General features: G+C 44.8%; 1 protein-coding gene across 7 annotated transcripts in view; it reads left to right on the top strand.

Annotated features, from left to right (window-relative positions):
- Nucleotides 1-25,695, top strand: part of MEGF11 (multiple EGF like domains 11) — a 250,413-nt gene that overhangs the window by 209,459 nt on the left and 15,259 nt on the right. For 6 of the 7 annotated variants that reach the window (XM_058033851.1, XM_058033853.1, XM_058033852.1 and 3 more), the window contains 7 exons: nt 2,859-3,005; nt 5,521-5,655; nt 8,941-9,069; nt 11,906-12,034; nt 12,727-12,855; nt 15,341-15,469; nt 15,609-15,842. In XM_058033851.1, coding sequence (XP_057889834.1) covers nt 2,859-3,005; nt 5,521-5,655; nt 8,941-9,069; nt 11,906-12,034; nt 12,727-12,855; nt 15,341-15,469; nt 15,609-15,842 — 1,032 coding nt within the window. Of the gene's footprint in view, nt 1-2,858; nt 3,006-5,520; nt 5,656-8,940; nt 9,070-11,905; nt 12,035-12,726; nt 12,856-15,340; nt 15,470-15,608; nt 15,843-21,602; nt 21,722-25,695 lie in introns of all 7 variants that reach the window. The other variant, XM_058033855.1, reaches the window with a different exon arrangement.

Below are 25,695 nucleotides of genomic sequence, written 5' to 3'. Positions count from 1 at the left end.
ATTTCTACACCATGCATGTGAAACCAGGACTTTGTTCATAAATTAGGAATCTGTGCTTGTAACACGAGGTAGTACAGAGGTGTGTCAACTTCAGCACTTCTTGTAGTTCTGGAAATTGAAAACTAATTGCTTATCAGAAATGTTCATCAGCAAGTTCCTAAATAAATATTAAAGTTTTACATTACAGAATCTTGCTGCATCACTGACTCTGACTGTAAAGTAGCTGGGAGGGATGGACTCCCCCTTCACATGCTGTCAGGTTAGGGAATTGTAAAATTAAGGTGCTTTTTCCAGCACAATTCCATAAGACTTGCATGTCCAGATGCAATTTTAACTTCTCATTTATATTTGCAATTCAATGTGTGTAGGAGCCTTCAAAAATGAAGTCTTCCGTGAAAATTAACTTGGATAATAAAAAGTAATAAAACTTGATTGCGGCACCATCTTGGTTGTCTTCTGGAAATGGACAAATAGAGAAGGGCTGGAGTGGGTGCCAGTGGCTCCTGGAAGGTTTCCTTTTCCCCTTTCCCTTTTGCTACAACAATCAGCTCCACCATGACTCATTGCCTTCGTTAGCAGAGGGAAGACATCCCTCATTACTCATTACCAAAGCAAGGGCTGCAGGAACAGCCCTGGCATTCAAATTCAGGTACCTTCCACAAGAAAAGAGTCACTGTCATTCTTCCCCAAACTTTGTCAAAAGAGACAAGAAATATTGCTGTTTAATTGTCCCCATTTATAAATAGACCATCCACAATGACAGAATTGTAATTTTAATGCTGCAGTTGGGAGGAAAAATGCACATTTTTCTGTGTTTGTGTCTGAATTTCAGTTCAGGGAACTCACACTGAGACTCAAGGCTATAAATGATCATAAATACAAAACACATTTATTTATTTGTTTATTTATTTACAATTTATTTTCTGACTTTTTAATTACAGAGCACTGTGGATAAATGACATAAATGCACACACAAAGCACTTGTTTAAGTAATCCAAGTATATATTTGATTTCAAAGGGAGCAGGGAAGACTTTAAAATAATTTCTTAAAATAATAGTTTTTCTTGATTTTACTAATACAAATGTTCCTTGTCTCTTTTCACAGTCCCTTTTTTCAGATTTATTTACTTGGATATGAAGGAATTGAGCTTGTATTAAGTTTTTACTGTGTTTTAATGTGGTTTTTATTAAGTTGTACAGAATGGTCCATGCCTCTTTATAAATAAAGCTAAGATCATGTATTACTAGAAATCACATTTCAAACTGTGCTTTTGCCAGACATGGTTAAGATTTTCTAGGAAGGGACATTATAATTGTATGATTAATCTTCAGAAAAGGGAAATTTTGGCTCTGCAGTATTTCTTACTGTGTTAACTTCAGAGATTTATAAAACCAACTTGAAACTGCACTGTAAGTGTATTTATAATGACTTTCAGCTGATTTAATAATGCTCAGAGTTTGGTGACTGTACAGATCACAGCTCCCCAAATGCAGTGCATTACCTCCAGCATCCAGATGAAGTTATCAGAGGTGGAGGGAATGGTTGGGATTGTGTTTCTGCAGAGAGCTGCACTAATCCAAGCCCTGGGCTGCTGTGATCCCATTGAGCAGTGGGACGTGGGCACGGCTGATAAAGAACATCTCAGGTGAAGGACAGTAAAGAGCATCTCGGGCTGGGGATGGTGAAGAACATCTCAGGTGAGGGATGGAGAGGAACATCTCAGGTCAGGGATAGTAAAGAACATCTGAGGTTGGTGTTGAAGCCCAGCTGGGGTGTGTGGGTACCCCCCAATCTCAGAGCTGGGCTCCCACTGGGGTCATGTTCTAAGAAAAATTTCCAAGCCAGTCTCTGATCCATTTCTGCTGGTTTTAGATGCTCCTGCCAGTGCCACTCCCTGCAGCTGGCTCTGCTCACTGTCCCTCTTAGTTCATGATTCTGCAAACCCATCCAAGGAGCCCTTGATCATGCAAATAGCCCTGCTAATTGTAGGTATTGGTACTGACTTATTCCAGTGGGGTGAGAGCCTCTCAGACCCAGTGTGCAGGATCAGCTCCTTCAATCACATTTACATGTGACAAGCCATGGCACAAGGTTGTTTTTAAAAGTCACCAGTTTAAACAAAGCCACTTGAAACCATGCCAGAAGCCTTGTGTTAAGTTTCCTGGCTGTGTGCTCCTTTCAGTGTTTCCAAGCTTTGCTCCTCACAATAGTAAATATCAAACAAGCACCCTGGGGAGCACTGGGAGCTGGATTGGCAGCTCTCAGTCTCCATTTAACATGCAAATGCTCAGCCTGTGCTCGCACATGGCCACTTGCTGGATCAGAACTCAGTTCATTCACACAGAACTGGGGAGTTCTGGGTAGCTGTGGGGTATGTGCACAAAACACCAGAGCACAGGGGTTTAAGCCAGAAGGGGAACAGAACACAAAATAGAGTTTAATTTACTTGTGTTCAAGAATCCAAATACTGAACATGTTTTTGCAAAGTCCTGATTTTTCTTTTTATGGCTGTCCAATTCACAACAGGTAAGTAATCAGGCTTCAATCAACTGCCTATTTCCAGACCAGTTATTTGAGCTATTTTGTGACTTTAAAGCAATTCCTGACCTTCATCTCTTGGATGACATGCAGAGTTTCTTTAATGGTGCTGAGGACTGAACAGGCTCCCACCAACACCTACAGAATTCACCTCTCTGGCATTTTCTTAATTTTCACTTTATTAAGCAGATAAAAGAGGAGCTGTTTCCTTCCCAGATCCCTCTGGGGACTGTGAGGCATCGGTCCAACCAAGCATTTCTTTGATCAATGAGCAGAGTGAGAGTTGTGGGAAGCCTAACGTGTGGCTTTGTGTCCTCAGGCATCCACTGTGACAACATCTGCAGCCAGGGCCGCTGGGGACCCAACTGCTCCATCTCCTGCAGCTGTGAGAACGGGGGATCCTGCTCCCCTGAGGATGGGACCTGTGACTGTGCTCCGGGATTCAGAGGGCCCTTGTGCCAGAGAAGTAAGATTTCCCATAGCTGGCAGAAGCAAGGCAGGTAGAAATGCTCCTTTATGACACCAGGCAGACAAATCCACAGTTTCTGAGCTGCTGTAGCTCATGACTTCCTGAGGGCAAACGAGCCTGGAAAAGGCTCCTTCATCAAGAACTCTCCTGCACTGAGCTGTGCCTTGTGTTTCTTCTTCTGATCACACCTGGAGGTCACAGGTGACCTGGAAGGAGGAGCAGCACCCTTACAAACCAAAGCTGGCAGAGGACTCAGTGAAGTCAGACCTGTTAAGCAGTCAGCCACCACCCATCATATAATGACAAGTGGATGAGCGTTGGCATCAAAATAACAAGGCAATGTTTTCTTGTATGCCAGAAAAAGAAACACAGCAGCCCAAAATAGCTCCTGTTTGATGCTCTGCTGCTACATATTAAAATGTACCAAGCAGATAAAAATCCTCTCCTTTGCTTTATCTGGGAAGCTGCATTTGCCCCATAGGGACCCTAATTCACTACACCAACCATCTTCCCATGTAAACAAGAAGTGGATTTGTATTTGTTTTCTGCTCAGCATTTCTTCTTCTTCCTCTTGCTGTGAGACATTCTGCATGCCCAGTTCATAGATCCCCCTTGATTTCACCAGTTACACTTGACACTAGAACACACTCATCTCTAAAAATAATTTGTAGCTGACAGTTTTTATTTAAAGCCATTATAACAATGACCTCTAGCACTGCTGTAGTTAATGGCCTATAAGCATTTCCATTATAAACCCCAATTTCCAGGTGCTTCAGCATATCTGTGCAGCTGTAAAACCTCTCTCCAAGGCTAAAATGTGGAGCTCAGAGCTTCAGGGAGATGAGGAAGAAAATGTTTTACAAATTTGAAACCTTAAGAGTGCAAAACTTCCAGAAGTTAATAGTTTCTGACCTTTCTGAGATGAAAAAAATCCAGCTTAGTTCTATCAGCTGTTGGCATGCAGGCTACAAGAGCACCCCTTGTGCCCAGTTTGCAAGCCCAGGAATCAGGCTGCTCCCTGAGGATGTTTGCCAAGGATCTGATGGGGAGAACTTTTCCTCCCCACTGGGGTGACAGCAGAGGGGTCCTGTGGATGCTTCTGCTCTTGCCTCTGTGACTATTTGGCCTGGGAATCCAGCTTGGAATCCAGCTTGCTTCCAGCTCTTTTCTGGGATTCAGGCTCAATACCTTGTAAGCAGACCTTGCTAAGCTTGTTCTCAAAATCATCCATATTTTTCTCTTAGAAATTCATTTAGAAACAGGATTTAGGCTGTTTTATTACAAGGCAGAGCTGAGGATGATACTGAAGATGATACTCAGCCAACTTGTTCTGTCTGTGTAATCAGGATTACATGAGACACTGGGATGGTTTAGTGCTCTTAAGCCTGCAGAAATGTCTCCAGGAATGATCCAGGTTGTTTTATAGCTACTGCATCATCAACCAACCTGTCAGCTAAGCTCCAGCTGGAAATGTGCAGTGGGGTAAGAGCCTGACACCCTCTGAGAACATACAGTCCATGAGAAAATTCTCATTTGCTGGAAAAATAGAACAGACATGATTTAGTAACCACTGAGCCAGAACTATAGAACAGAGAATCACAGGAGTAAAAATAAAAACATATAAAGTTATTTTTACTGTCACTTACTGCAATTTAACATTTCTTTGTGTTATCTATTGCAGTGAATGTTTGGACAGTGGATGCTTTTTTGCTCTACATGCTCTTAGAAGCAAAAATCTGCTTTTAGAAGAGATACTGAGCCATAATCCTGATTCTGTACCTGATGTACAAATTCTATAATAATTTCAATCCAGGTTTTAGGCAAAATAAGCACACAATTCAGTACAAGTTTACTCAGCTATTTGATGTGATTACTGATTTAAATCAGGTGATTTTGTATGGTGTTACATAATTACCATTATTGGCTTCTTTTCATCACTTGATGGCTGTTGCTTCTCCCAGCTGAGCACAGGCATTGCACCAGATAGGTTTGGAAATCAGCTTTTGGCATAACGGTTTTGACATAAAATATTGTTTCCTAATACACCTTCTCTGATTTCTTGACTCAATTTCCATTTCTTTCTGAGTTTCTGTTTTTGTACATGTATGCCAGTGTTTCTTTTCCTACCTATCCTAAAATCTTTGGAATGTGTGTTATTAACTATATCTGCTGTGGGGTCTCAAATATCTTAAACTCCTGTTTTGTCAAAGTTTTTAGTTTAGAGAGACTCAAATGAGTGTCCTGAGAGAGGGAGGCTGCTGAGAACTCTGCTGTGATATTAAATAGCCAAGGACTTCCATGAGGAAGGAAGGTGGGAATGTTTGAACACAGGAGCAGTTTTACCAGCCTGCACTTTATTAGCCATGGAACAATCCAACAGGCCTCATCATTGCAGCTGTCCACTAAATTGTGCTTGATAAATTAAGAAATATTAGGTTGGGATTAAGACAGACAGAGAATTCTCAAGCTCTGATGGAAAAACCTGTGACAGCTTGGTTTGTTCTGTTTCCAGTTTGCCCCCCCGGGTTCTACGGACACCACTGCAGCCAGCCGTGTCCCCAGTGCGTGCACAGCAATGGTCCCTGCCACCACGTGTCGGGGCTGTGCGACTGCCTGCCCGGCTTCTCGGGGCCGCTCTGCAACCAAGGTACGGCCCCCTTCCCTTCCCAAACCTTCCCTTCCCCTTCCCGCACCCTCTGCATCCAAGGCACCGCCTCCCTTCCCGCGCAGCTGCTCTGAGCCAGCCCCATCCCCTGCTCCCTGCACTTTTCACTTCTTTCTGCAGTTTAGATCCCAAGAAACTCTTTCCTTCCGAGGGAAAATGCAAACAGGTACTCAGTCACCCTCTTGGAAATACGATGTGCTCCTGGTTTCATAAATAATCCAGCTCTGCCACACTGGATTGAAATGCCTGTGGAATGAGACACCTGCTGTAAATACATCAGCATCCAATGGCTTCATTTTTCTTGCTGCTCAGCCTGTCCTCACCTGAATGTTGATAGCACCTTCCTGAGATCTTTGCTGCAGGATAGGGAGGTTCTGGTTAAGGTAAAGGCCAGCTCAGGTGAGCAATCCCCAACACCCAGTTGTGCACCAAACCTCATTGAGACTGTGCAGGACCTGGCTGGGAATGGCTAAAACCATGGACACAAGGAAAGTTTGCAGTGAGGCAGAGAAGTGAGTTCACAAGTGAAGAGGAACTTCAGCTCCCCCAAACACCCATCACTTTTCTGTACCTTTCAAAGTTCCACATTTAACTCCAGGTGTCATTTTCATCCTAAAAATACCCACAAAAGCCCTCAGCCTTCTGCACTCTCAGTTGCTGCATACTGCAGTGGGTATTTGCTACACAGATATTTAAAAGAAGTGATTTGTAGTGACCCTGCCCCTGTGAAGTCACCACCCCTGCCAGAACTGAATGACACTTTCAATGACCTGCTTTTCAGTAAGGTGGGATTGCAGGCAGCACTTACCCAAAATCATTAAGCATAGATTAAATATAACCATGGGTTTGTTTTTTTTTCCTGTGCTGTATAGTCAACTAAACATTACACCAATTAATTTATTAAAATGAACGTATTTCAGTGCCTTTGTCCATTTTATGTGAAACGTTAGCCAGATTTCAAAGCATAAGCAGGTCTAATTATCCTCTTAAGAAAACTATTTTATTTTTGCTCAGATGTTCAGCACTTCTGGTTTTACTTTGAAATGTTGATCTATCTAGCAAATTAATCTTAAAATATTCATGTCCTAATTAAAATCAATTTGTGTTGCAGTTTGTCATAATGAGTTAACATGTAACTTTATTTTGTAGAAAGAAAAATGCTAATTAATTTTCCATTAGAAAAACGTGAAATGAAGATTTCACTTTGGAATTTTCATTTCCTTGTGCCATTGGCAGCAGGAACATTCTTCCACGAGCAGTGTGTGCGTGTGAGGAGCTGTGTAACCCCCAAAACAGCACAGGTTGACTCAGTTGTGCCAAGGATTCCAAGCTGCAAACAACTAAACAGCTGTTTTGTGAATATCTTTCATAATCCCAGAGCGAGATGGGTTGATAATAACTTATTATCACTGCTAGAACACACCTGACATCCCACAGGGACTTTGGGAGTTTTACTTCAGAGCCTTCTGAGCTAATTAACATCCCAATCTGTGTTGTACAGTCAGGCTGCTGCTGGAGAAAGCAGCATTAGGCCTTGTTTTACAGCTCTCTAAAAATGATTGAGACATTTAACAAATGCTTGGATTTGGATCTCACATCTTCACAAGAGTCTCTCTGTCAGTCCACAGCCAGGTTGTTTAAATTAGGGAGAAGAACCATTTTGTCATCCCCGTGTGCTGCCATTCCAGAGGGCATCATCCCATTTCCAGAGACAAGGGGAGCTCCTGTGGAGGGAGCCCCTCTGCCAGTTCTGCCTCTGTGCGCCAAAGTGTGACCTGGTCCCTTTGCCAGCAGCTCTGTGTGGATCACAGATCCTGCCCCGATCCACCAGTATTCCATGGTGCAGAACAAATCAGCTCCTCTCCAAAGGAAGTCCTTTGAGAATTCCATTTTTTGTACATACCTTCCCCAGCCTTCATCGAGGTGCTGTTGCCTATCTCCATCTCAAAGATGCCATAAAACAGTGCCTGGAGCTGCTTCTTGCAGGGCACTGGAAGGGAATAATGGTGTGGCCTGTCCAGGAGCCTGGGCTGACAGATCAGTTCAGTTTTTGCTGTCTGTGATAGCAGGGTTCTGCTTTCCTTCTCTCTTTGTGTATTCTTTCCATCCTGGCTGTGTATTTTGTTTAGTTTTATCTCTTTTCATTTAGGAACAGTTCAGTTTAGCACACAGTGTGAAAGCCAAACCCAACTTTATCCACTCCTACAGATAAGTCCATAGTCTATAGAAACACAAGCAGAAAACAATACTCTGCTCTTGTAAGAGCAGAGGATGGCATATTATATAAAAGCCAATGAATCACAGCTCAGGATTTCAATCTGTGGCTGATTCACAGTCAGGATAGATTGAGGTCACCTGCAGAGACTACTTTTGAGAAAGTGAGAGAGGCTGGAGTGGTGAAACAGCTGCATAATTCAGGGAAGTGCCTTAATCACTTTTTTGACATCGCTATTATTTACCAGGATCCAAGTCCAGTTCCATTTGTTAGCCTCTTTGCAAAGATGGACTGTATGTTTTATCTTGTTTTGAAAATACATCTGTTTTTGTCAGGGAACACAGCCAATAAGAGCCCAGAAATGAAACATTTCATTTGTTACTGAGCAGAGCTTTCCATCAACGTTAACGTTAAAGATTTCCAATAATTTGGTGGGAGGTTGAAGATCTACATGTCTATTAGTTTCCTGTCACTGTGCTTAGGATGTGAGGGGATGACTCTGGAAAAATATTGAGAGTTCTTTTTCTTCCAACTTCACTTAGGTGGACACACAGGGAGAGGTGCTGATTTTGTTGGGATGCAGTACATTTGTTAAACAGCTCTCAGTCAAACAGATATATAACATACATAAATATAAATATAGATAAAATCCTTGGTAACCAGATCAGTCCCAGCCACTCACTTGTGGCTGCTACTCACTGAATTCTCCTAAGGTTTTCTTGTTCTCTTCCTCTTGTGATGGTCCCTCTTCTCTGTTTTGTCTCTCCTCTTGTAATCCTTCCGTACTGCCCTTCAATTATTGCAATCTTCTGACTATATTAGCTTCATTTTCCAGCAGAAAAATGGATTTTGATACGACTTTTTCCTATTGTTTTCACTCCTGGGATGCAAGCAAAATGGGCTTGAGTACTTTTCCTGCTTTCCAGAGGAATTTTGCTTCACCAAAGAAAAGCGTTTTTAATTAATTTTATCTCTAATTGCTGACTGTTGAGTCCTGTGATTTCCTGCCATTCCCTTTGAAGAGGCTGCAGCCAAGTGCCTTGTGTTTGCAGTGTGTCCCAGTGGGAAGTTTGGGAAGGACTGTGCTGAGGTGTGCCAGTGCACCGAGAACGGGACCTGCAACCCCATCGACGGCTCCTGCCAGTGCTTCCCGGGCTGGATCGGCACCGACTGCTCCCAGAGTAAGGGCCATGCTCCTCCTCTGCTCCAAACACCCACTTTGGGCTTGCTGGGGCTTTCTGAAAGCTGCATTCTGGGGAAATCCCTGTTGTATCACAGCCACTGCCTTACTCTCTTTAAAGCAGATTTCTATTAATTAATCTAAGTTAGTTTTGATTGAATTAGTTTCTGCATTGCAGAAGCCCTGACTGGCTTTTATTCCAGGAAAGGGAGGTCAATCTCTTATCAGAAAAGAAAGCTCCATGCTCCCTTTTAATTTCTAGCTGGATTCCTTTTTATTTATTTTTTGTAATAATTTTCTTTCAGCTATTACATTTAGACATTATTAACCAGTAAATGTTTTCATGTACCAAATCCCTAGAATTGAGAAATTAGGTAGCTGAAATATTTCTATTAAATGTAATTTAATTGTAAAAGTCAATATGGCCTTGTAGGGATGAAGGATTTCTTTCTGAAAATTGCCCAGGTAGAAGATTGGCATTTGCTGATCCCAAAGTGTCATTTCCTGAGAGCATCCCTTAATTGAAGCTAGATCACAGAGGGAGGCAATATCCGATCATTCAGAAATGTTACTTCATATTCAGGATACAACTAGCATATTAGACAGCATTCCAGAGTAAAATATATTAAACTCCAAGTGATAAAGCAGGAATCGGATAAAAACAGATGGCTGTAATTTTGCTTTTATTGTGTGTCTTCCACAGGCAGAATATTGCTGTCACTCAAAAACAGCAGGGGGAAAAAAGGGAAAAAAGACAGAAAGCTGCACATATTCCTCATTATATTTAGCCATCTAATTGGGAAATGTCTGTTAAGTGTCTGTTAACCTTGAAAAAAGGTGCTTTTCCTTCCAGAGCAAGACAGGCCAGGCCAGCAGGAGCAGTTCAGCAGGCAGCACCTGCCTGTGGGCACTCTGGGTTCTGGATGAGCAGAGGGGGATGTGGCTCCTTGCTCAGTTCCCCTTGCACACAAAGGGAACCTCTCCCAAGGTGACACTGTCCCACCCCAGGCTCCCTGGGCACCTGGGCTCCCCTCCCAGGCTGTTTCTGGCCCTGTGCTCCCCTTAACCTGGAATGACCTGGGCTTGGAGCTGCTCAGGAGATAATTTTAGCTCCAACTCCAGAGCCAGTTCTGGATTCACTAACAGCCCCTGCAGCTCTGCCTTAGAAGAGCATTGGAAAAGTATTTCTGGTTGCTTATTGCACAAACACTTCAGGCCAAATCCTGCTCAGCTTTACATTGTGTGAGTCCAGTGACCTTTTGTGTGATTTACGTCATGGCAGAGTTTTTTGGCCATTCATTCTGGTTTTAGAGGTGTCTGTCAAATGCCAGAAACTTCCATTTATCATCCATGGAGCCATTGGCATCCATGGAAATAGGCCTGGTGTCTGTACTTTCAGGTTTCCTGGGAACTGTGCCTTATTAATTCATGGCTTTAGCAGGAAGCATGGAAAGTGCTTTTTAAAGCAAAAATATAGTTGTTATATTGAAGGCCTATCATAATTTCGGATCTTTTAGTCTGGCACTAATAACAGTAACTTACTGCATTCATTTTTGGAGGGAGGCTTACAATAACTTTTTTTAATGTATTAATATTGTACTTGTTGAAATATAAAATAGACCCAGAGATTTTAATTTAATATTAGCCCCCCAACAACAATAGCAATCTGAATTTGTGGATGTGAATTCATACTGGAAGAAGTTTTCTTTACATTTTTTTCATGATTGGAGTAGCACTCTGTGCTTCAAATGAATGTGGTAATTTTAGTGGTTGATTGCATAGCAAAGTAAACCTGAATAGCTGGGCTCTATTATGCAAGAATTCCAGCATGTCAAAAAGAAAATTAAATTACCTCTATATCCTGCAACTCTGCCTAAATTGTCCTCACAGATGATGCCAGTGAGGCATGGAGAGTGCCACAGCGCAGAGTGGGGTCGTGTTGAGGGTCACTGGTCACAGCAAAGACCTGATCCTGCCTCCTGCCCCACACAGGGCATCATGGAGTCACAGAATCCTGGAATGCTTTGGGTTGGAAGGGACCTTAAAGCCCATCCCATTCCACCCCTGCCATGGGCAGGGACACCTTCCCCTATCCCAGGGTGCTCCAAGCCCTGTCCAGCCTGGCCTTGGACACTTCAGGGATGGGGCAGCCCCAGCTTCTCTGGGCACCCTGTGCCAGGGCCTGCCCACCCTGCCAGGGAACAATTCCACCCAAATATCCCATCTATCCCTGTCCCCTGTGTCCTGTCCCCCCATCCCTTGTCCCAGGTCCTCTCCAGCTCTCCTGGACCCCCTTTAGGCCCTGGAAGGGGCTTTAAGGTCTCCCCAAAGCCTTCTCTTCTCCAAACTGAACATTCCCATCTCTCCAGGCCTGGCTCCAGAGCAGAGGGGCTCCAGCCTTTGCAGCATCTCTGTGACCTCCTCTGCACTTGCTCCAGCAGCTCCAAATCCTTCTACTGTTGTTCCCCAGGGCTGGAGGCAGCTCTGCAGATGGGGTCTCACCTGAACAGGGCAGAGGGGCAGAATCCTCTTCATAAAGCTGCTGCCAGAAATCCCTGTGCCAGGGAGAGGTTACAGGGTGGCACCAGGGTTTGGAGAGCAATGGTGGCTTGGAAGGACCAGCCCCTGTCCAGGGAGGACTGGTCACTGTGCAGGGAGCACTGGTCACTGTCCAGGAAGGACTGGTCACTGTGCAGGGAGCACTGGTCACTGTCAGTGTGTGGTTCTGCTTTGCTGATGTCTCTCGGGTTCTCCCTTTATTGTTGCTCCTCCACAGCACTAACACAGTATCATTGCTTTCTTTTTTGTCGGCTGACAAGTGTTTTTTATTTTCATAGCTTGTCCCGCTGGGTTTTGGGGCCCTGATTGCTTTCATTCATGCAACTGCCACAATGGAGCACTGTGCAGCCCCTACGATGGAGAATGTAGATGCACTCATGGCTGGACGGGGCTCTACTGCACTCAGCGTAAGCCTTTCAGAGACAGGGGATCTGTCAAAGTATGTGCTGCTACCTCGTGTCTCTTCCCAGTATTGCAGTTTTCCCTGGAAAACCACATGCTCCTTACTCCTGATAACCTCACATCACCCCTAAGAAAACAGTCCTGAAGCTTTCCAAGGTTTTTTATGCCTTTGGCGCTCGGTAAAGGAGGGGAAAATAATTTAGATTATTGATTCATTGTTAGAATTTGCACAGTCAGTGTCCCTGCTTGTTAATGCCCCAGTATTTATGGTCTGATTTAGGAAAATGGTAGAGATTTCTCACCCTAGTGCCAAATTACCGGTATGAAAGAGGAGATCCAATTCTGGTGAGCCTTTTAAGAAGGTTCTTTCACTTGCAAATAATTGATTGATCCCTGGTCTTGCAGAGAGTTTCTGTTTAGCATCTTCTTTCACTTCTTGAAAATGTAGTTTGTATAGATGGGTCAAGTTTTCATTCTTCTGAAACACTTCAGAGGCAATTCTGTAAAGATGAGAAACATTACTTCAAGAAAATTGTCTGTCACAGTATCTCTGCATTTAGACCATCAAATAAATGTCATTAAATATACAGAGGCTGGAAATCCATTGATTTATACGCCCACATACTTTGTGCTGATAACACATCTGAGCTTGACTTTCAGCTTATTTCTTACTCTTTCCTTGTTCTCTTGCTGAAAGGTTGCCCAGCTGCTTTTTATGGGAAGAACTGTGCCAATGTGTGCCAGTGCCAGAACGGGGCTGACTGTGACCACATCACCGGGCAGTGCACGTGCAGGACGGGCTTCACGGGCAAGCAGTGTGAGCAGAGTGAGTGCAGCCACCTCGGTGCCCTCCTTCTGCAGAGAGGGGGGTGCTTCACAGTCCTTGCACAAACTGGCTCTTAAATGAGGTGTTGATGTCAGCAGGACAGTGACCTCAGGCACCTTATGTAATCCATAGGGAGGAGAGGGCACCCCTGGAAAACTGGACAGTCTGAGCATAAAGAAATTCAGTGAATCCCTGCAAATTGGGCCTTTCATTCCCAGGCTAAAGTTTGGTGAGAGAAAGTAAATCACTGCACTCAGGGCCTTCCCAACAACTTGTACCTGATTAATACACACCCAGCCCTAAAGCTGCCTCAGGCCTTGTTAAAGCTGCTGGGAGCAGCAGCCCCAGGTTTCCCAGTGCATAAAGACAGAAGGGTTAAAAGGAACAAGTCCTTTCTGCTCTCTGCCTTCCAAAGAATATTGGGGATATGGGGCTTTCCCACAGAAGTTATGATGTAGATATGGACCAAAAATTCATCTTTACAGTGAAAGCAGATCAAGGGAAACAAGGTTGCTTGCCATTTTGGGAAGGGTCTGTGCTTAGCTTGAGCAGTGAGTGATCCCCAATGAGCCTCAATTCCCTTGCAAGGGATCTGGAATGTCTTCCTGGAATTGTTGTCCATGCCCCACTGGAACATTTAGCAGGCTGTGCCAAATGGCTTCTTAGAAGAACACAGAATGAGGGTCCTGGGAAGAGGATGTGCTCTGTGTGTGTGTTTGTCCAGTGCAGTAATTCACAAGGAAATTCTCACCCACTTACTGGGATTCTAAACACAGATGAAATCCACCTCATCTTCCCAAGGCATTCATTCCACAAGATTCCCTCACTTTTTTTGGGAGGAAGGTAATTCAGTAACATTCTTGCCAGATTTGCAAGGGAAAGCTTTTTAACTGTAGCTTGCTACGTGGAACTTTATGGAAGTATTTGTGCATGTAACTTAATTCATAAATGTGTTTTTGCACACACTTGCATTCAGCAAAGTGAATATCTCAGGGCCAAATTTGTGTGCTCTTGGGGGATTGTACATGGCACCACTGTAACTCTGTAAGTGGCCAGCTTAGTGGAATTTGGGGATGCTCTTCGCTGCAGCCACAATCAAAATAGGAAACTAAAGAATCCCACAAAGAACTGCACAATAGCAGATTTTACACAAGGAGCTGCTTTATGATTTCACCCCTGTATAAAGCCTGAGGCTTTCTTTTCTATCCAAACTACGAATGTATTTATTTACTTGTTTTTCTACTGTTTAATCTAAAAGAATCTCTTCATTAAGGCTCCTTCCTTCTCCAAATCCTGCTGAATGGGCAGTCACACTGCATTGCAGATGAAATGCTTAATTGCAGGCATCATTTCTGTGGTGCAGTCCCAAAATTTAGGCCTTATTCATTTTAAGTAGGCTGCAGGCTAATAAAAGAATGAGCATTAATTGTAATAATTTTATTTTTTCTTTGTTTGAGTACCAACAGATTAAATATACAATTCTAATGCACACTGCAAATCAATAAACAGATACTGGCTATGGTTCTGTACTTAATATTAAATTTTGGCTACCAGAAGCTACTTTGAGGCTGACACTGGGGAGGTGTTGTCATGCAATGAAAAACATTTGCAGTGACACACAAGGAGTCACATATTGAACAATATATTCCATAGGATCATAGCAAGGGAGCATGTTCTCAGTAATGCAGCTTCTCCATGGAAGTAAGCGACAGACATTGTTTCTTTTAATTTATTCTTGAACAGTGCTTCCAGAAGTACAGTAAGCTGCCTACAGATTTATTGTAATAGCCCATCATGGTAATTGTATGAATAAATTTCTCAGCTGGACACTCAGTCTTTGATAGAAACACAAAGACAGGATAGAAATTCCTTCTGGATTAGGAACCCTGACACTGAAGCAGAGCAAATCAAACCATTCAGATGCTCAGTTCTGAAATTCCACCTGCAATGTTCTATTCCTATTCTATCCTTTCCTATTCTGTTTCCTACTCATCCCTACCAGTGCCCATCCTGGCATTTGTAGGGATGGGTAGGAAAGCACGTGGGGTTTGTTTGGTAAAGGCTGTAGGGTTCATATAAATGTTCTTTAAAACTTTTCTTTGCAACTCCCCTCGAAAAAATAAAACAGGTAAGTTTTTAAGGTTAAGTTAAGGTGAAGAATGCTGAGCTCTATTGTCTGGAGCTTCTGAGCTCAAGCTCTGTTAAACTCTGAATATTTGTAATATACATCAAGTCTTCTAAAGCCTTTGTACCTATCATTGATTTCATTCTATGAATTTTCCAGAAAGTTACAGTTTAATAAGGAGCAAACTGCACATAGAATGCATTTAGCTTCTGCTTTAGATTAATAATAATTTCACATTAAGGTGTTATCCTAGAGATCCTAAAACCAGGGAGACTTCTCTACCAGATTTCCCATGGCAAATGTTGTGCCCATTCCCAAAACCAGAAGAATTCCTTGCAATGTTTTTCTTTGGCTCCCCAGAGTGCTCTCCAGGAACATTTGGTTATGGTTGCAAACAACTGTGTGAGTGCATGAACAATGCAACGTGTGACCACGTCACAGGCACTTGCTACTGCAGTCCCGGCTTCAAAGGAATCCGATGTGATCAAGGTACAGTGGAATTCTCTCTGTAAAATCCCTCTGTCCCTCTCTCTTTCCCCCTCTCCAATGATGTGCTTAAAAAAATACAGTGTTTCAAAAATGAAATGCACGATTCAATTTACAGTGTGTTATGAATTACTTTTAACAGCGGCTCTTATGATGGAAGAATTAAACCCCTATACTAAAATTAGCCCAGCTCTTGGATCAGAGAGGCACTCAGTGGGAGCAATCATTGGAATTATTATTCTCCTTCTAATTATTATGGTCTTGCTGGCACTCTTTGTGTGGTATCGACGGAAACAGAAGGAGAAGGGCCATGACATGCCAAGTGTATCTTACACTCCAGCCATGAGGATGACTAATACAGATTACTCACTTTCTGGTAAGGGTCTTTTTATGTTAATCAAATCCAGACTCATATTCCTGTCTGTTGGGGAAATACAAGTTTCTGTGATGTGTAACATGTGTTATTGAGCCTCAAAAATAATGACACTTCCCTTCTTCCTCAGAATGCCGTGATCTTTAAACACATAAATGGGACAGGAAAGCAAATATCAAACTGATTTAAGCTGTTTTATGTGTGGAAGTTTATATGGGATATACCTAGGCAGGAAATATGCTGCATGGAATTTTGAGTCATGTGCATTCCTGTTGCAGTGCAGAGATGTTTCCCTTTGTGAAACCTTGGGAAGCCTTTTTTGGTTTGAAAAATGGGATTGGCTGGGTCAGTCATAAGGTTTTGGTTTTGTCTGTGCTGCAGTTTGTGGTTTGAGGTGTCTGTTTGTTGTCACTCTCTGCTGTGTGCAGACCAGTCCTTGTCATGTAGGCAGCTGGTGGGAATTGTCTTCCCAGGAGCTGAGGAAAGCAGGAGAGAGGAAGAGGAAGGCTCTTCAGGATCAAAGCATTCTTCCTTCTTTCTGTCCTCTGCTCCTGCTGTGGAGAACAGCTTTTCTTGACAGATTGTCTGCATTTTGGAGGATGTGATCTCCTTTTCAATGCTGTCATTCTTACTCATTCCTCTCTGGCCAATATTAGGGACAATGCCAGGCAGGAGATGGCTTTACTTCCTTCTGGTTTCTCCATTGTCTCAGTGGGGATCTTCTCAGGGTTTACTGCCCTCTGACTTCTTCTCATCCTTTTAAATGGCTGAAACTCCAGCTCCAGTAAACACAAGCCCCTGGGGCAGGCAGAGGTTGGCCCAGCAGCTCTGCTTCCCCAGGCCTGCAGTGCCTTTTCCTTTCTGCTTTCCACTCTAAATGTACGAGGCCTCTTGGCTTCTCTGCGGTCTCAGGGTGGCACAGCTGGAAGCTTTTTATGGACTTCCCTGCCAAGGATGTGCCTGGAAAGAACCTCTCCCATTAAGCAATGATAGTGATGCCTGTAATAGCTGGAACTCAATCCTGGAGCTTCCCATGGCACAGTGACTTCAGTCCTCGTGCCATGGTGTGTCCACATCATGGCTCTCTGCCGAGCACCATTGACTAGTTTCATCTCTAGACCACTCAGTAGAGCATTCCTTCTTCTGATAGCTACAAATGGGGGGAGAGATTATCGTGGAGCTCCTTTCGTTCCTTCTTATTTTTGAATTTTAGCTTTGCTGGCTCTTGCTTAAGCTGCCCATCCTAAATAGCTGAGGGATCACACCCCTCATCTGCACTGAACCTGGGATCTCCTTGGGCTGGGAGTTTAGCTCTTGCCCTTGTGGCATTGCTGCTTTGTGTCAGGTCAGTTTGTAAAAACCCTGAATACCAGGTCCTCACAAACTCAGCACCAGGTCAGGGGGGTTTCATGGACTTCTCTAGAAAGGAATTGGATGATGGTTCTTTCCTGTTCCCCTCAGTCAGTGATGGGGGTGCAGAGACTGGGCCTTTTCTTTCCTCTTACTTTCTTTGTGCAGTCCCTCTAGCAGTAGCAATTGGATCACTCAGGAAGCTGCAGCAGAGTGGGGTCAGGCATCTCTTTCTAGAGGTCACAAGGACAGTTTTCTTCCTTCTTCCCCTTGGAAAACTCTGCCATCTGAGCTTGCAGAGGAAGACTAAGAAGATAGAAACACACTGCTCCATCTTCAGCTCATTATAAATTGCCTGCAGGTACCAGCATTGTTTCAAGTTTTGGATTTTGCCCTTTTTAGAAGGGCATTTAAAAATTCTAGACAAGAGCTTCTGAAAACTGCCTGCCAAATCCTGACTGTCCTCCAGTACATTCCCCTGCTGAGACTTCCAGTAACTGCCCCAAGTTTGGCCTTACCAATGCTGCTTCTCTTCCATGTAGCAGAGAGGCAGGAAAAGGTGCTGATGGCACCTCCCTCAGCAGAAAGGGGAGAGGTGGACATGAGACAAGCTCACAGAAAAGGAAAATGTGGCTGGCAAGACAACACGTGTGTGTCTGAGGGCAGGTGTGTTACAGAGGATGCTGAAGGACAGCAGGGGATGGGGAGCTCTGTGCACAGAGCAGGGACACAAAGCAATTCCTGCTCCAGCTGGGCACCAAGCACAAATGACCCAAATCTCAGCCCAGGAGCACAAACCCCGTGGGCTGGAGAGAGAAAAACAAGCAGGGTGGGACTGCCTGGGCTCAAGCTGGGATGGGACAATGAACTGCAAGGTGCAAATGGAGCAGAACTGATCCCAGGGACAGAGCCCGTGCCCGGCCGTGCATTTTGGGGCCATTTTGGTTCATCTTGGGTGCAGCCCTGGCTGGGCTCTGGTGCTGCCCAAGGTGGATCCATGGAGGAGATGCTATCAATAAATCCCTGCTTTATTCTTTAGCCTTGTCCAGCCTTCCCAAGGCATCAGCAGCAATATTGCACAGAGGGAACAGGGATTCCAAGCTTCACCTGCAGGTTTGCTTGTGGATTAAGGGCAGAATACCATGGAGATGTGCTTGCCCAATGAATATAATCCCATGTAAACCCTGGTACTTTGGCAAGAATTCCACCTGGATGGCTGCAGCATCCAGCCCTCTGTGGTTTGTAACATTATGGCTCTCCTGAATCACCAGTTGTTCTTTTGCCTGTTTACTCTTACTTGGGTGATGGTGGTGCTGTTTCTGAATAGAGTCACATACACAGATCCCCAGCTCCTGCAGGCAGCAATTTCCTCCAGCACATTTATTTCTGGAGGATGTTTTTGGTCTTTAGGTCCTCAGCTCCTGTGAGGCTGATAATCCATGCATATGTGTGAGAGAGATTATGAGGAAGAGGAACCCCCTGGGCAGCCCTTGGACTCTTTTGCGTTTGTGGATGAAGGATGTGGCAGCAGAACACACACTCTGCCCAGCAGCCAGAGGAGCAGAAAACCACCTGTTCTGGGAGGGCTTATCCACAGCACATGGATCCAAGAGCAAACTTTCCAAAATAAGCCTGAAATCAAAATGGTGCTCCCCAGCCTGAGAGTGCACTACATCCAAAAAAGATTTTGAAGTGCAGGTTGTTTAGTTCAAGGAGATGGGGCCAGGAGGGAAAACTGTGTGGCAGTGCTGGAGAGCAGCAGAGATTCCTCAGTGGGACTTTCACAAGGATTGGCCATGGGCTGAACTGATGTTTGAGGTCTTGTCAAGGTCTTAGCAAACTTTCTGGTATGGGTGAATCCTCTGCTGAGAGCCAAGAGCTAAGCAAAGCCTACCACAAATAAAGCATCATGGATCCTGAAGCCTAGACAAGACACTTCCAGAAATGATCTGCAGATGATGGGTGGTGGGAGGTGGCAGAGTGAACCCTCCTGTTTGGAGCCTTCAGCCGTCTCCCTGACACTGTGTGGGCAGAGAAGACCCACACAAAGAGAAGGAAGCAGCTCCATTTAGCAGTTGAGAAGTCTGGGTTTGTATGTACTGCAGAGTGCTCACTAATTCCCTTTTTTGTGGCTGGGCTGGTGCCCAATTTCCACAGTGCTGTCCTGCAGGATGGGGACTGATGCTCTCTGTGGCACCCCAGAGCCCAGGCTCAGAGCAGGAGCTCAGTCCAATTCCTTTTCCTTTAGGCATTTAAGTCTTTCCTTGCTGTTCAGACCAGGATAAAATTCTCACCTTTGGGAAGAGAGAGATTTTTTGTTGGTTGGGGGTTTTTTTGTTGTTTTTTTTTTAAACAGGGATAGCATTAGATTTGAATTTGATGTATTTCCAGCCAGCAGTTACAAGAGCTTCATGAATAAATGTGTAGAAAATGGACTGTGCTATCAAGGTAAATCAGCCTGGGTGGCCACTTAAGTATCGACCAGAGGGAACTGTGGAGCAGGAGTAATTCTGAGTTCAGGGTGCTGTGTGCAGGGGGGGGGGGGGGAAAGGATTTTGGGGGATATGTACAAGCTCAGAATCATTAATTCAACACTGTGCTGAGTAGTAGAGCGCTCTGGTAGAGTTTTATTTCAGCTCATTTTGGGTGCAGAGAACAAGCCCCAGCCAGCTGAGCTGGATGAGAACTCACCTTGTCCCAGGTGGCTCCCGGTGACATCAGTGGGGACCTCAAATCCCACTGCAGAGCCACAGGGTCCTGCTGCTCCTTCCAGCTGGTCCTGGCCCACAGCCAGTGGGGAAGGGAAGGGAGAGGGCAGAGGTGACCCCACCAACACTTTCAGAGCACAAAGACAGATCCAATGTCCTGTTTAACTGGGACCATGGGCTGTGGGGAGCGAGGACGGGCCCTTGAGCCAAGAGCCCCGAGCAGGCTCAAGGCTGTCTTGGGGTGGGGGCACACACTGACATGAGGGGTGGGTTCCAGCCCCAGTTCCCACTGGCAGACCCCAAGAGAGATGTGTTTGCTGTTGGTTTGATTGTGAATGTCACAGAGCTGTAGCTGGGGGAGATGGCAGAGCCCTGGCAGCCTGGCTGACAGATGTTCAATGCAAAGGCTTCAGCTCTGGAATCACATCCTGATCTGAGATCATTTGTCAGCAGCAACTCTGGCAAACAGCTGGGACTCAAAGGCTCGGCACTTACCACAAAACAGATCTGACCTCGAAAATCTCATTGCATGTTTCAGCAGAAAAGCAGTGCTTGCTCAGAGCTGCACATGCAGGAGCAGCTTCCCCTGAGCCCTGAGCCACGGCCCTTATGTAAGAGACACCCTGCAGATAAAGCCACTTCTTGGAAACAGGATATTCTGCAGTAAATTAGGCTCAATCTAGATCTCCACAAGATGTCAGCAAAGCAAAGTGCATGTTCAGAGTGAGGCGAATGCAGAGGGCAAGGGGAGGAGGTGATGGTGCTGGGGACCCCAATCCCTGTCCTCCTCACCCATGGCTGCCAGCCTCCAGTAAAGGTGGAGATGGGCTCAAGCAGCCAGCCCAGCACTTCATTTCCCTTTGACATGAACGTGTTCCCCACAACCAACCTCTCTGCCTGCAGTTTGAGCCCATGCCTTAGCAAAGCCCCTTCATTTGCTCCTTACAGGGCCTCGTTGTTTAAATGATGCTGCTCCAGTTGGAATTTTCCACCTCTTCTCCTGATGGTACTTTGAAATATGTATCTATTTGTTATGCAGCTGGAACCAGACTGGGATTGATGTTTTCATTAGAACTGCCACTATAAATATGATGCCTTTCTTGGTAAATTATTCTGCTCGGTAAATGTGTTTATAACTTAAATTGAGGAAATAGATAAAATGTCTCTGAGCATACAATGTAACTGCCCAGGTTTGCCTTTCAGGGCTCCAGCTTTGGTTTCTGAAAATCCTTTGCACACAATAGAAAACGTTTTGGACTCCTTGGTACAGTTATAGCACCTTGATTTCTAACATTACTCCTGGTTTTTGTAACAAAAAGCTTTCATTTGTTTCAAGTACAAGACTGCCCAGGGGCTTTTCCATAGGTTAAACCAAGGAGGCAGCTGTGGTGCAGCCCATGCATTTCCTGAGTTTTGCCTCCCTCCCCTCACCTGCAAAGCAGCTGGACTGTCAGGAAGGACTTTATTAACACCTTCAAGAAGATAACACTGTATTATTTAAGTATTTTGGTTTTTTCACTTATATTTAATGCTAATAGTCAAGAGCTTCACACCATAATGCAGGATAGATTGCATCTGCAGATGTTTTAGAACACCCAGTACTCCAACAAAGATTTCTAAACTAGATTGTCTCTACCATGTTTTCAGTTTCTTAAGAACTGTTGTGGCTTCCAAAGTATTTTGTGCTGACTTGTTTTCTTCCCAGATATATCCCAGGGTAGCAGCAGTGTTCATTGTTTTTCCAATCCAAGCTACCACACTCTCTCATGTGGGGTGACTTCACGCTTCTTTCCCAGTAATCTGGATGGAAACAGCTCCTGTAAGGTAGATATTACCCCACCCCACTGCAGCAATGTTCTTATCAGTTCAAGGAAATCAAGCAAAGCAATGCCTCTTGGGCCCTGTTGTCTGCCAGCACTACTTCAAACTCCAGGGTAGCATTCCTGATATCCCAGACACTGAAAGGTTGGATTTCCCCTCCCTGTATCTTCCCAGTCTCTGGGAATGGGAACTGGAGTCTCAAGCCTGTCTGGGTCAGCAAGGCTTGGTGTCTTAGCAACTCTGAGGTATGCTTGCTTCTCAGAAGAGATAAATAACTCAATAAATATAATTATCCATTAACACAACACCAGTAAATCAATGAAGCATTAATCAGTAATCTCTCTTTGCTGTTTCATTGTTTCCCACATCAGACACACAAATTCCCTGCTGACACAGACAAGCAGAAAGATGCACAAAGGTACCTGGGGTGCTTTTGAGGACTCATGCAGGGACATTCTGGGAGCTCTGCTGTCACTCCTGGCTCTCCAGCAGAGCTGTTCCAGCCCTCTCACTGGAACATCCAGGAGCTCTTCCCTTATCATTTGTTGCAATTGATTCCCTCAGACCATTCATGAACAACACTGTGACTCAATTCAGCACTTTAGCAGTAAATTTAGATGTGGCAAATGGTAAAACAGCTCCTCCTTTGGAGCCTTAATAAGCCCAGGTGGGGCAAAGCAGAGGGAGCACAGGGAAAGAGGAAATGCAGTTGATTTCATCAAGGTTGTCAGCTTTAAAAATGATGGCATTTCAGGCTGTGTCACCTTAATCCAAATGTAACTATTCACTAGAATGCCATATGAACAAGATTAATGCAAAAAAGACAGTATTGTACAGGACAGGCAAAAATATCTCTACATGTGCTCCTGTAAGTAATTTCTTAGTTGGTAAAAGAAAATCTCATTAAAATGTAATAAAAAGGCTGGCTCCAGAGATTTCTCAGAGAAATGTTTAGACAGATGTGTAAATATGTTTTTTGATGTAGATGGTCCCCTTGCATCATGAATTTTTGCTCCCCAAATTGAAAGTGCAAATGCTCATAATGTCATATTTAGGATGAGTGTCCATCTGGACCACTAATCCTTTTGCAGAAATTTAAATCAATTCAGAAAAGGTCAAAGCCAGCACCTATCCTGGATTCCCAGCCTGCAGTGCCATCTTCTCACAGAACTACTTCAAAAATTAAGCTGCTGGAAAGGTTTAATCCCCACGTGGTGCTTTGGGACTTGCCTGGAAGCTGCTCCCCCTGCTGCATCTCTGGCCATTGTAGTCACTCAGGTTGTCCTGATAATCACTGAAAGACCAATAGAACTGGTATTTTCAGGGTATTTATCAAAATATATGGGCTGATATTTCCTTTAGATCTCCCACCATCTCACTTATTAATGAGAATGCTTTGCCGTGCTGAATAGCTGAGGATGGCCAAAAATACACTTTGTCTGTCTGCAGCTCTGCAGCCAAGTAAGACAAAGGAGCATATAAAGCCCTAATGGCTGCCTTAACGAGTTCATTTCCAAATCAGTGTGCCTGGTGCCATTCTCACTTTCTGCAGAGAAATGTGCACAAGTTGTACTTGGAGGATTCATTTCTTTAGAGTGCCAGCTGGGGTCACAAAGGAGCCAGCACAGATGCAGAATGAAGAAACAATGGCAGAGGAATGTCTGAAGTGCTGAGCCAGACCCGGGATGTGTTTCCTCCCTGTGCTCCAAGGAGATCAGGCCTGGGCGTGCTGGGCTGGAGCCATTCCTCTCACAAAGGCAGGACAGCTGGGAGCCCTGCTCCAGTTTGGGGAGAGGTTTCTCTCCTGTGCTTCCCTGCTCTTTCTTTCTGTGTCTTGCCTTTTCTCCCCTCTTTTCTTGGTGATCTCTGCACTCTATTAGCTTTTTTATTTCCCATGTCCCTATTCGTATTCTCTTTTCTCCCCCAACTCTACACATATCATTCCTGTTTCCCTCCTGTTCTCCTCTCCCATCCCCAGGATCCCTGCCTGGGGCTGCCAGCTCTGTGTGCTGACCCTGCTGCAGCTCCCAGGGTGGCACCTCTGGGGGGAAGGAGGTGGGAGAGGCTTTAGCAGGAGCTGAAGGGCCCAGCCCTGCACTGGGGACAGTTTGTGACATGGGTGTGTCTGCACAGGATGGGAGCAGGGCCAGGTTTCAGCAGGGGGAAGGATCTCACCTCCTCATGCCCCTCTGCCAGACACACTTTTGGCCACTGCTCAGGTCCTGAAGGTGAACCATTGGGGCTGCTGAGAGACAAGCACCAGTGGAGGCATCAAACCCTCCCCAGTGTGTTTGGGGCTGGGGGTGTGCCAGTGGAGCACAGACTGGAACACGGGCAGGAGGAAAACAAGTGGGAGGATAAGGGGGAGCCTATCAGAAGAGACTGAAAAAGGCTTGGCTGCTTTTATCTGGCAAAATGAACGCTGAGGGGGAGCATGATTGCCATCTATAAATACAGCAAGGTAAACACGAGGAGGGAGGAGAGCTATTTAAGTGAGATGACAGAGCTGGCTCGAGAACAAATGAGGATGAACTGGCCATGAATGCGTCGAAGCTGGAAATTAGATTTCTACCATCAGATCAGTGAGATTTTGGAATAGCTTCCCAGGAAGACTAATGGGACAAAGAAATCTGATTACTGTTAAAATGGAGCTTGATCAGCTCTCTGAGGGAGTGTGTGCCTGGGTGTTTGCAGTGAAAGGCAGCTGGACACACGGACTGGGGGATCCAAGCCCTTGCAGTCCTGTCCCCACGCCTGTGCCAGGTGCCAGCAGGAGCTTTCAGGGCTGAGCCTCATCTCTGTGCAAGGACCCTGAGAATGGATCTGCAGCTCTGAGGTTCAGGAGGAGGCTCCAGCATCTCAGTGCAGGCTTTTAACTCCCAGCACTTTGCCACAAGTGATTGCTCTTCCCATGGGAGAGAGCTTGGCAAGTCAGCCTGGGGGAAATGCTGGAACCACTGGAGCCAAAAGATGTTTTACTGTGACTTTAACTGAAGCCAAACCTTGACCTTTGCTTATGAGCTCCTACAAGTAGGTTTGGCCTTTTTTCTCATGACATGTGCAGCACCAGCTAGTAATGATGCTGCGAGTTACCAAGGAGTATCAGACATGAACTCAGGTGACCTTTTGCCACAGAATTACCACAAATTTCCAAAGCAGATAAATGGAGATTACGTACCTCCATATCTGTGTCTTCACATCAGAGCTCTCATTGCTGAACCACAGAGCAGATTTCAGATGCTGAGGACCTGTTTTGTGCAGAGGGTGTTTGGCAGGACCACTCACAGAACTCCTCTCAGGGCTTCAATGCCAGCTTTGTGTCTGAGTTTTTGAACTAAGTACATGAAGTAAAAACAAATCTCTTTTACCAAGCTCTGCAAAGTTCATGAAGAATACTCTGTGTAAAGGATGAGGCTGCTTGCAAAATGGAGGATTCTCACCTTGAGCTTTTGCAAAGCTCATAATTACACCCTCATTCCCTTCCAGCATTGCAGCAAAAGTCCAGGTGTTGGTTTCTACAGACATCATAAAAACCAATTGCTATTAGATGTCCTGATTTTTTAAAGCCAGCAGTTTCACATCTATTAAAGGAAGTCCTAAATTCTACCAAAGAGTTCACATAAAATTAGAAAATGCAAAACAGAGGTCACTGGAAATGGTCTGACTGGATGTCACCCAGCTAATAAAAAGGCATTCAGTACAGAAAGCACTGTTTAAGTATCTCTGACTAAAACTTGCCCAAGAAAAAGGAGGACTGCAAATGCAGAATGGCTGCAGCACATTCAGGATGGGCATCTAAAACTGAGCAGCACAAGCTTGGACCAGAGAGATCTGAAGTCAGTATTTAGGGAAATAAATGTCAAATTATTGATTGCCCTCCTGGAGGATAAAGGTATGATGGAATTCCTGCCAGCACTTCTTTGCCTAATCACCATGGACTTAAAAACCTGGGCATTGACAAATGGCTGGTGGTGATC

Source organism: Melospiza georgiana, chromosome 13 (assembly GCF_028018845.1).
Source record: "Melospiza georgiana isolate bMelGeo1 chromosome 13, bMelGeo1.pri, whole genome shotgun sequence".
Classification (NCBI taxonomy): Eukaryota; Metazoa; Chordata; class Aves; order Passeriformes; family Passerellidae; genus Melospiza; species Melospiza georgiana.
Note: the sequence above shows the minus strand (reverse complement) of the source record. Positions and strands in the feature narration are given on the sequence as shown.